This window comes from Sminthopsis crassicaudata, chromosome 3 (genome assembly GCF_048593235.1).
Source record: "Sminthopsis crassicaudata isolate SCR6 chromosome 3, ASM4859323v1, whole genome shotgun sequence".
NCBI lineage: Eukaryota > Metazoa > Chordata > Mammalia > Dasyuromorphia > Dasyuridae > Sminthopsis > Sminthopsis crassicaudata.
This window is the reverse complement of record NC_133619.1, coordinates 476249043-476261402: the sequence shown is the minus strand read 5'-3', so window position 1 is coordinate 476261402 and position 12360 is coordinate 476249043. Positions and strand designations below refer to the sequence as shown.

The 12360-nt window shown below is 38.3% G+C and overlaps 1 protein-coding gene across 1 annotated transcript in view; it reads right to left on the bottom strand.

The window, feature by feature from the left end:
* Nucleotides 1-12360, bottom strand: part of KATNAL1 (katanin catalytic subunit A1 like 1) — an 80286-nt gene that overhangs the window by 43529 nt on the left and 24397 nt on the right. The window contains exon 3 of the mRNA XM_074303555.1: nt 3188-3348. Within this exon, the coding sequence (XP_074159656.1) occupies nt 3188-3348 (161 nt within the window). The remainder of the gene's footprint in view (nt 1-3187; nt 3349-12360) is intronic.

Genomic DNA, 12360 nt, shown 5'->3' with positions numbered 1-12360 from the left:
TTTTAAATATAAATTATTAGGTCAATTATCTCTCAAATAATCACTATATTAATAAATAATGTCATCTGTGAACATGGATATCTGAAGATCCTTGCTACGGAAGGAGTTATTTTTCTATCATCCTCCATGACAATAGTACACATTTTTGGCAAACACACCTTATTTTAAAATAATCAATGCATGTCTATTTACACCAAGGAATTTTTAAAAATTATATGTTCAAAAGAGATTCCTTCATGTATACATATATTGTATTTAATTTATATTTTAACATATTTAACATGTATTGGTCAATCTGCCATGGGGGGGAGGGGGAGAAAGGAGGGGAAAAATTAGAACAAAAGGTTTGGCAATTGTCAATGTTGTAAAAATTACCCATGCATATATCTGGTAAATAAAAACTATGAGAGAGAGAGACAGAGACAGAGACAGAGAGAGAGAGAGACAGAGAAAGAGAGAGAGAGAGAGAGAGAGAGAGAGAGAGAGAGAGAGAGAGAGAGAGAGAGAGAGAGAGAGAGAGAGAGAGAGAGAGAGAGAGAAATTGATTCCTTGTTGGAAGCGAGAATTCAAAGCTACAGTGATATTTTTCCCCTTTTTCCTTGAGGGGGAGGGGAAGGAAGAAGAGTCCTGGGAAGGGATTTGGTAATCAATAAACAGTGAACATAGTGGGATCATATATGAGTTATACACCAGTCAATTGTGTATCTTCAAAGAAGTGAAATGATGGAGAGACAAGTGTTGAAATCTGCTTGCTCCCTTTGGACATTTTCATTAAGGATATCCCTTAATATAGGATAACTTTCATGAAAATGAGAAAATAGATATATTTTATCTGTGATTTACAAATGACATATCTAGGATTATATATACCTCATGTATATATATTTTAAATATGAAAGAATGTCAGTAGCTGACAGTATCAATTACCTTGTTTGAATATTATCATCATCTATGGTTTTGTCTTCTTTTGGTATCTCCTCCCCTCTCTTTTAACAATACCTCTCGTCTTTAAAAATCATGCTGCCTCCAGCACAAATTTCCTCCACATAAGTTTAGCATGGTTCAGTCACTGTTCCTACCTTCCAGAGAGTCATTCTTACTTCTTTATATATCACCTCTAAGAATGAAATGCTAGAGTTCAAGTATGGTAATTCCTGTCACTGATCATGAAAACAGATCCTTAAAGAAACAACTTTGATCCATTTGGCATCTATTAATTAACCTGTCACTTTCATTTGCAAGTCTTGTTGATACAAAATATTTTATTTGGCTCTCACATCATTTTTTTTTTAGAATTATGTTTGCTCTCTTTTTTCTTGTTTTATTAAAAAAAAATTGCATAACCTATTATGTCCTTCTAAAGGGCTTTACCTATGAATTTGCATTATAAATCGGAACTGCCCTTAGTTTCCATCTCTCCAATGGACAATGTGATCAGGAAATTCCTGGCTATGGTGCTTTCTCAGCTGATTTGGTCTTTACCTTATGACAAATGCAAAAGTTACACTTTTTTAAGAAATGGTAATATTTTTGCCTTATTCCACCGTCTTACTGTTACTAATCAGGGATCATTTTAATAAATCAGTTTCAATTTGTAGCAATTGTTCACAGTACCTTTATTGGCTATCTTTTCTTTTAATTCAATGTTGATTTTATTCTTTTTTCTGAACCAGCTCATAATTTAACTACCCAAAGCATCTGCTTCAGATACAATGCTCAGATCTGTAACCATTTTTTTTTTTAATATAAATTTCATTTTATTATTTATGAGGTTTTTTGGGGCTTACCACATCCACAGTCTTTCAATTCTTTTTTAGAAGAAAATATAAGACACAGATGAGAAACTAGAATATACAGGGGCAAATAGGGGGTACAGTGGAGACAGTGCTACAACTAGGGTCAGGAAATTTCAAATCTCGTCTCAGACACTTACTGGTTTATGTGACCCTAGCCAAACCCTGTTTGCCTCAGTTTCCTTTCTGTAAAATGAGCTTAAGGAGGAAATGGCAAACCATTCTAGTTGGACATAACTGAAAAATTACTGAACTGGAGAAGCTACTGGGTTGACCTTATTCATTTTCTCAAACCCAAGAAATAAACTTCCAAAATACTTTCCACCATTTCCTCTGTGCCAGCTTTCTAACCAAAGTTAACCAAGTTTAAACACTGTTAAATGTCTTCACTTTGTCAATAGGCTTTATTTACTTGGTGGTGGTCGTGGTGGTGGTGGTGTGTGTGTGTGTGCGTGCGTGCGTGCGTGCGTGTGTGCGTGTGCGTGTGTGCGTGTGTGTGTGTGTGTGTGTGTGTGTGTGTGTGTATTACAAGGCAGAATTCAAATGATGAGGATGATATATTGGGAAATGACTATAAAGTAAGAATACAAAAGGCTAATAAGTACTAAAAGAAAAAAAAAAACTTGTGTTGACTTGGTTTGAAGGAACTTGTCAAGTTGTTAGCAGCCTTTCTCCTATTTTATCCTCTTCATATTAGTTATTATTATTATATATTAGTTATTATCTTCATAGTTCCTTCTATGATTACCATGAATACTACAGGTTAAGATGACCATGTATTCATGAAATTATGCTTTTTGTTATACAATAAAAACAACTCCACCAATTTCTTTGTTCCCTTTTCCAAGAACAGCCTAGGATCCAGCCTCCCAAATGGCTGTAATTTCCTTCTGTCTTTTGGTTTTGTTTATCAAGACAAAGATGTCATATTCAAAGTCTACAACTAAAGTAATACTTATATAGATTAACAAAAAACATCACTTTTAGCAGCCCTTTTCACTTTTCTATAATCCTACCACCATACTGTTGAAGCATACAAGGGCTGCACAGGCCTAAGACCCATATTTTTTTTCTTTAATTCATCATTTGCCACTGACAAACAATTTATCACCCAGAAACCCATCTGTGAGGCTCTATGCTCTTAACTATGTCAGTTCTTGAATAGTACATTCAAACTGTCTTCAAGATCACATATAAAATCTGAGCATGGTAGGCTATTAGAACTTGTGTTAGATATATGTATATGGAGTTGCTGACCAAAAAGGTACTTTTGTTAATGATAACAAAAAGCATCATTCAATTTTTTTCATATATAAATCCTTTTCATACTTAAAAGCAGTCATAATTATAACAAGAATCAGAAAAAAATATTGAACCAAAAGTCCATAGGCTACCTGTGTTCTGCTGGAACAGGAGGAGGCCAAACCGCAGGATCTCGGAATGGTTCATCTTGGTATGATACAGGAAAATCTGGGGGCTTGTCTATCTTAAAACTTTCTAAGGTATTGACAATACTCTTAACTTGTTCATATTCTTCTAGCAATTCCTGTCGAACCTTTAAAAAAAATCAACATTTATTTTACAAGACTTGATTCATGTTTACAAAACTTCTAAAAGCACAGTTCTATTTGAATTTTTTTTATACAGGTTAACCAAATGTAATAGAGTACTGTTTTGTGTAAGAAAAGAAGAAATAGGTGATTTATGAGAGACATAGGAACTGTTTGACAGAGTTAAGTAAAGAGAACAAGAAAAATGATTTATATTATAATATCAATATTAGAAAAACAATTTTGAAGACTTGTTAATTATGAAGAATGAAAAGGGTAAAACCAGGAAAATAGTTTACAAATAGCTTTCAAAGTAATAAGAAATTAGATCAATGGAGGAAGTTATAAGAAATTAGATCAATGAAATGATCCTCTATGATTTCAGATAACTGATAAAACATTTTACCCACTTCCTGACAGAGAGGAAATGGGACTCAGAGGTACAGAATAAGATATAGTCATCAATGAGGAAATTTGTTTTGCTTGTCTCTCACATGTTATAAATTTTTTTTCTTTTTTTCCTCCCCACAATGGGGTAAGGTAAGAGGGAAAGAGGACAGCTAGATGGCACAGTTGGTATCAATCCTGTAGTCTGGAGAATTTGAGTGTAAGTCCAGCCTCAAGACACCTACTAGCTGTATGACCCAGAAAAGTCACTTAACCCTATTTGGCTCAGTTTCCTCGTCTATAAAATAAGATGACAAACCTTTTGCCAAAAAGAAGGGAAAAAATTTCTTTGCACTAAATAAATCATTGCTGATATATTCAGAAAACATTTTTGTCAGACAACCAACATATCAAGATCTTTAATTTCCCAACTTTTCCCTAATTTGGAAGATAATTCTTAAAAAAAGTTGTTACCTAAAGCTCAGCTAGATTGGCTCATTTTAAATTCTCTATTAGGCAGCTAGTAGGCATCAAGAAGAAAGATTTTAACTCTAGGTCTTTCTCACTATGATTTTTTTTTATTATATATATATATATATATATATATATATATATATATATATATATATATATATATATATTTTATAATATTATCCCTTGTATTCATTTTTCCAAATTACCCCCCCTCCCTCTATTCCCTCCCCCCGACGACAGGCAATACCATACATTTTACATGTGTTACAATATAGTCTAGGTACAATACATGTGTGTGAATATCATTTTCTTGTTGCACAATAAACATTAGAATCCGAAGGTACATGCAACCTGGGCAGACAGATATTAGTGCTAACAATTTACATTCCCCTCCCAGTGTTTCTTCTCTGGGTGTAGCTACCTCTGTCCATCATTGATCAACTGGAAGTGAGTTGGATCTTCTTTATGTTGAAGATTTCCACTTCCATCAGAATACATCCTCATACAGTATTGTTGTTGAAGTGTACAGTGATCTTCTGGTTCTGCTCATTTCACTCAGCATCAGTTGATTTAAGTCTCTCCAGGCCTCTCTATATTCCTCCTGCTGGTCATTTCTTACCGAGCAATAATATTCCATAACCTACTATGATTTTTTTTTTTTTTGAGCTTCCAGGCTCTTCAAAGATAATTTGCAAGACATACTATTTATGGATTTTTAGTACAACTGATACTATTAAATAGGAATAATAGCTAGCTAGCTTATATAGCACTTGAAGGTTACAAAACACTCTACACATATCTTTTTCACTTAATCCTTAAAACAACCCTGGAAGGGAGGTACTATTATTATCATCCCCATTTTACACATGAAGAACCTGAGGGCTGAGATTTACCAGGGTCTGAGACAATTTTGGAACTCCAGTTTTCCTAGCTTCCAACTCCAATACTCTCTCTATTGTACCACCTAAAAATCATCTGTAAATAAAGACACAGACTAGTCTCCACAGGAATGGAAACATAATAGTACAGAAACCAAAATAATCTTACAACAGAGATAAAACTGGGTAAATAAATGTCTACAAAATAAGATGAAAAATTAAAATTTCCCTTTTCTATTGTTAATAAAGTTCTCCTCATCTTTATTCTCACATTTTTATCTTTTTGCTCACAGACTAGAACAACCATCTTTCATGTACTCTTACACAATGGGTCATTTAGAGGAACAAGCACACCTTTTGCTCCTTCTTCATGGCCACCACTCTCACATCCACCGTCTGCCATCATCACTCAGCACTCTCCCCCCTGTTAGGATTACTAAGTGAGAACTGAGGTTGTCTGGATAGTGACAAGGTGAGAATTCAGGTTGGACAATTACAAGGTGAGAACTCAGGTTGACTTGATAGAAGGAGCAAGCCCATTGGCTGAAGTGGTTCTTCCCAGAAGCCCTTGCATTATCCCACGCCCATTCTCTGGGAGGATAAAAAGCAACAGTGGGCCTGGAAAATGAGTCTGCCTGGAGAAGGATAAGAGCTGGAGGAGATTCAGAGCCAGGATTCAAGGAGAAGTGTCTGCATTGCATCAGGCCTGACGGGGCTCTCTGCAGGAAGGGAAGTCACTTCTCTGGACAAGAGTTAACAGCAACTACATGGAGACAACGGTTCACTACAGGAAGAAGAATCTGTTGGAGAGATTTGAGTAGAAGACACAGCAGATCTCTTCCCAGAGAGTGATCCGGCAGCTTCTAGAGACAACAGCTCGCTACAATTGGCGCCCAACGTGGGGCAAGGACTTTTGCTTATCCTGACAAGAGGAGCTAGACCAGACCTTCGCAAATATGGGCCTCGTTCAATTTCTGCAGAAGTATTTTATATCTACAACATAGTTCAATTAGCCTTAAACTATCAAGCAAGTTGTAGGAGAAGGAAAAGTTCTAAAAATGAACAGAGGAGGAAGTGTGAGGAAAAAAGGAAAGATCAAGATCTTTCCCTAGAGCAAGAGGATTTAAATGAGGAATTATGGTATGATTCTCTTGAAGAAGCTTCAACCCTGCCTAGAGAACAGATTATTGACAGGCCCATTTTTTGCTTGAAATTCTTTCATTTCATATCCCACTAGCTTCCATTTATCTACATTTATCTTTTCTTCCTCTAAGAACCAAGGGGATGTGCGTCTTAATGCAGCCAAGAGTTTAGCAATCTGTACCCAGGTTACAAGTAAATTCTGTTCCTCAATTATCTTGATTATACTCTCTATAGTACCACTCCTGAATGGGGGTGGAGCTGAGGTTGCTTCTGGGGCTGGGGTTGAGTCGGCTGAGGTCCAGGGATTGAATATAGCTAACATCTGCCCCATTTCAGCTATAAGAGATTCCTGGTTTAGCCCTTAACAAGTTAAGTTCCTTATTTATCTATTAGCACGCTCACTTAATCTTTAACAAAGTTTCCTTGTTACTCACGGTTCTGGGTCAGAGAGACTGAGATCTAGATCGGAAGCTTTTCCACTGGAATCAGGACCATGTCTGTCCCTGTTCGGGCGCCAAATTGCGAAGGTCTGGTCTAGCTCCTCTTGTCAGGATAAGCAAAAGTCCTTGCCCCACGTTGGGCGCCAATTGTAGCGAGCTGTTGTCTCTAGAAGCTGCTGGATCACTCTCTGGGAAGAGATCTGCTGTGTCTTCTACTCAAATCTCTCCAACAGATTCTTCTTCCTGTAGTGAACCGTTGTCTCCATGTAGTTGCTGTTAACTCTTGTCCAGAGAAGTGACTTCCCTTCCTGCAGAGAGCCCCGTCAGGCCTGATGCAATGCAGACACTTCTCCTTGAATCCTGGCTCTGAATCTCCTCCAGCTCTTATCCTTCTCCAGGCAGACTCACTTTCCAGGCCCACTGTTGCTTTTTATCCTCCCAGAGAATGGGCGTGGGATAATGCAAGGGCTTCTGGGAAGAACCACTTCAGCCAATGGGCTTGCTCCTTCTATCAAGTCAACCTGAGTTCTCACCTTGTAATTGTCCAACCTGAATTCTCACCTTGTCACTATCCAGACAACCTCAGTTCTCACTTAGTAATCCTAACACCCCCCTTCCTCTGAAACTCATTCTTTTTTTCTATATCATCTTGTTGCAGTTATTTACCATCACTAAGATAATTTCCTTTTTGTTCTCAAAAAATTTAATACTGAGGGCTTCCAGCCTTCTTCTCCACTCTAGCCCCTGCCCTCAAATTTAGGGACTTCAATATAGAAACATCTTCCAATTCATCAGCCTTCTCAGCACTCATGATCTTTTATTCTTTTTTGTATTAATTCTCAAGACCTCTGCCAACAGTCTTGCTGTAACTCTCTTTCACAAAACTCCAACTCCAAAATCCAAAATCTGGAATCTCTTTTTCCATAATCTCCCATTCTTCTTTCTCTCCCCCTCCTTCTAATCCAGTAACTCGCTTATTCCCCAAGCCTTGTGTGAGCACCTGCTGTGACAGCACTGAGCTGCAATGAAAAGAGCAACGGCTCTGGAGGCAGAAGGCCTGGTTTGCCTGTGTGACTTTTGGCAAATCACTTCAGCTCTCTCACTTTGGTTTCCTTATCAATAAGGTGAGGGGGGGGAGGCGGGGCTGGACTAGATGATTCTTGAGGTCACTTCCATCTCAAGATCTATGATCCCTATACAGGTTCTGTGCTATGTGGTGAGGAGACAAAGACAAGAATAAACAAATCCTTTCTCTTGAAAAGTTTACATTCTACTGAGAGCAGGGAGATGGAGGCCAACACACCCAAAGTTGTAAATAAAAAATAAATGCAAAATGAGAGATACTTTTACTTAGGAAGGGAGCCGGATGTCAGAGTGCAGGAGATAGACTTCAAACTGAGCTTTGAAAGAAGCTGAGAATTCTACTAGTAATAAGTGAGGTGGTGATTTTATTCCAGAAGAGAATCATATAAGGTGAAGGGCCAGAATGCGTCAAGAACAGTTACGTATAATGAAACCAAGAAGACAGTTCAAGAGTGAGATTATGATGGGCTTTAAATGCTATGGGTGAGTCTGTGCTTGATCTTAAGAAATAATAAGCTGTAGATTCCTGAACATGGAACTGAACAGGTTGGATCTATTATATGAAGAGCATATGACAAAGATGAAAGTCTAGGTAGGAGGAGACCAATTGAAAGTCTATTGCAATAGTACAGGAAAGAGATAAGAACCTGAACTAGAATGGCAGTAGAAAGAAGGGGGTCAAATGAAGAGGCAAAAGAGATAGGACCTGATAATCAACTGCACATAAGAGGTGAGAGGCAGAAGAGCAGAAGAGGACACTCCACAGACAGTTAAGTGGGAAACCACACCCTCTCTGCTCTCAACATTACTGTGGTCTCACTCTCCTTCTGTAGTTAACTAGCTGAGCTAAGCACTATTCTCTTCCTTTGACCTAACTAACCCCCTTGTCTGTCACTAACTCTGGCATGCCTTGTGCATGGGACTCAAACTCTGTGACCTCTACATCTACCTTTTCTATTCCTTCAAACTCACCATTAGCCTCACTGTCCACTACAAATTTATGGTCTCTAATCTCACCTGGGCCCTCACTGCAACAGAGAAATGTTTTTGTTCTCCTCTGATTTAATCAGCTCTCCACCTGCATAGTCATCACAAGCCTTTTGTCTCCTTAAGCCTCTTATGCAGCTTTCCCCAATTACTCATCCTCCTTCAATAACAAAAATGGCCGTCAAAAACTCCTTCTTGTTCCACTTCAACAATGAAATTCCATCTATATCAACCCCCATTTTACCCTTCTTTGTCCCCGCTTTTCTTTTTGCCAAAACCTATGTTTCTATGTATACCTTTGATCCCTTCCACTCTTATTTCTATTGAGTAGTCCTGCTGACCACTAATTCCTACTTCATCCTTGACCTAGAAATACTATATAATCTCAAAGGTGGAAGGAACTTCAATAGAGATCTTGGATATCCTTTACCTGATAAGTTGGCTACCCAAACTGTAAGGGCCCTTTAAATGGGCGGCGCCACAGTGCAACAGGAGATTTGAGTGGCCCAGAAGTAATCTCTGTGGATATAGGACTGCCTTGTGGGTGGGATCCTGGCCATACTGAGATAGCTTCGTAATGGATGTCAGCTCTCTCGCTGGTTGGCTGTGTGTGTGAGACCTCACAGACCCTTTATAAGCCCACTGCACAGCAGTTGCTCTCTTTAACCTGGAGCTCTTTAACCTGGCTCCCTATCCTGGAGTAGCCAAGCCAAGCTGATGGATAGCCGAGAGGTAAGGAGTTTGGTTACACCAAACCTTTACTTAGAGATCTCAAGACTGTTGAACCAATGATTCCTAAGGCAGACAAACACACTTCTGTAGAACTCTTACTATTACAAAGTTTTCTCACAAGATAAAATGTATGTCTTTATAACTCTCATACACCATTTCTTTTTTTTTTTCCTTTTTTTCAATCTGGAGCAGAGCAAGTATAATCTTCCTTCTATATGACAGTTCTTCTGATACTTGAAGATAGTTCCCATGTTCCCCCTCAGGACTCTCATGATCCTTTACCATCCAATTGTCATCCTCTGGACAGTCTTCAGCTTATCAATGTACTGCTGAATGGAACAAATTCTCCACATGTGTTTTGACAGCAGAGCTGAGTAAAATGAGAGCATGCCCTTATACACATAAGTCACTCAGGAGCTAGTCAATGATGCCAAGTCTCACCAATGGCAAATCCTATATGAACCTGGCCAAAACATTTAACTATTCAGGCCCCTAGGCATTTACTATCTGCACTGGAAGAAGTTCTCCATTGGGAGGTCCTTACACTGATGAAATCACAAATGTGGACCAAAAAAAATCATCTCATTATTCCTCAGTATTAAACTTAAACCTCTCTTAATGAACCCTAAGATCATTTTAGCTCTATCAAAGGCAACTGCTGCTATTTACCCTTCATTTTCAAAGAGGACAATGACATCACAAAGTGATAAATTGGGCTGAAGTTAAGCCGAATTGAACAAAGATGCCAAACTCATTATAGTCATCAAAGTCCAGTAGTAAGACAAAAATCAGGACACAAACTATGGCCAGGGTGCAGTGGGCAATCTGGGTATTGTCAGCGTCTAAGCTCTAGAGCCCCACAGTGCTGCTTCAGCCGCCTTCACAACCTCAGCTGAACAGATCCCCAGGGGGAGTCTTCATATGCTGGTGGAGCCTGTCTGCCAAGACAGAGACGAGGCTGCTGCATAAACTGCGCTTCTTGGAGTCCTCGGTGAGAGAGAGAGATGAAGGGATGTCCCAAAGTGCACAAGCAGCATCTAAAGAACTCAGCAGGCCCTTATACCAGAGATGCTAGTCCTTCTTCAACACGCCTTACAACTAAAGGCAAAACTAAAACCGTAAGATTGGATCAGATTGAATTAGTAGTAAAAAGAAACAAACAAACAAAAAAAAGACCCAGATCTCATTCAGATGAATTGTTATACAATACTATTCTCCTTGTACAGTTAATTTTTGAACCAAAGTAGATTTTACATTTATTCCTGTTAAAGTTTATTTTATTACAGTCAGATCAATGTTCTAGTCAGAATCTTACTTTAAGAGTCTGGATCCAGACTTTGTCACCTATGTGCTAAGCTTCCTAGTTTTTTGTACCATGTACAAATTGGAAAATCATCTGAGCCTCTATCTTTGTCATTGATAATACAAGAATACGAAAGTACTTGCTGTTCCCCCAACCCTGAAATGTTCTTCCTCTTGACCACTGCTGTCTTAGAATTTCTAGCATTTTTTTTAAGACATGACTCAAGTACTACCTTCTTCATGAAGCCCTTTCTGACACACACATCCCCATCACCTTGTACTTATTTTGTATAGATTTAACAGTAAAATCTCCTAAGGAAACTGTTTTAAATGGAGCACCCTTACAGAGAGTACAAACTTGCTACTCTATAAACTCACGATTGTAGTTCATATGGAGACATTTTGAGACCATTCAAGATCCACCAAACAATAATTCTGAAGAAAAGGCTACATTTGAGATGAAGACTCAAAAACAACCTATTTAAACCAATCTTCAAAGTCCTTAGAACCTGGCTTGTCAAATTGGGTCCAAGAATTTGGCTGGTATTTATTTGCTGGCATTTTGGCTGTACTCAGACTAGCCTGGGAACACAGTAAAACATGTAATTTCTAAACTAACTGAAATCAGATCCCTTTAATAATATCTTAAGATCATAGAATATGAGGATCTGAAGAAGACCTTAGAGATTATCTAGTCCAATTCCAAAACTGAGAAGTAAATCCCTACAGAGATCCTACAAGGAAGTGATATAAAAAAGAATATCGATAATTGTTCTTACTTGTTACATGCAAAGGTGTGCTGGAGGCACTTCCAATTGGTGATAGTTAAATTTTCAGTGTGAACATTCACACAAGGGAAATCAACAAATGCTATAATCTCCTGCTCTTTAATTCAGCCTCATATTCAACACCTCCCCACCTATTTTAGCCTCCTCTCCCCTCTGATTGGAGAGCTAGAAGATAAAACATTAAACTTCACCCAAAGCTTTCCTTCAGAAAGTGCTAAATATAGATTTGACAGCTTACTCCACTTTCTATCTACAGCTCTGCTTGGTCTCAACTCCAGAACATCATGCCCTCACAATGCATACCTTCCAATGTCCTCATCTCCCTCAGTCTGGTGAAGGTTTTGGTTTGATTTGGTTTATGAGGTTAAAGGAATAAGGGAATGACAGATTTCAACTGGATAGAAAAGACAAACGAAAATGGGCTCAAGGACACAAGGAGAGGGACTGACCTTGGCCAAAAGGGCTACCTTACTGTCAGAGACAGGGAAAGAAGAAAAGCTTCAGTTTTTTCAATATAATAAAAAAGTAAAGTATTCAGCTGAGGTGATGCAGGTATGGGAGGTTAGAGAAGCTTGAAGACAAAGGACTGAAACAATTTCTATGGAGAATGAGATAGGGAATCAATTAGAGAGAACAAAGGATTGTCATGTAACTGCTGCAATTACTTCAGTTAAAATTAGAGAATACAAATTTATAATATACATAGTCAGGATAGTTGTGCGGCTTGCTCCAGTTCTGCTCACCAACATGTGGGTAGGAGCAAACAATACCCGAACAGAAAGAATAATCCAAGCCTGAAGTTT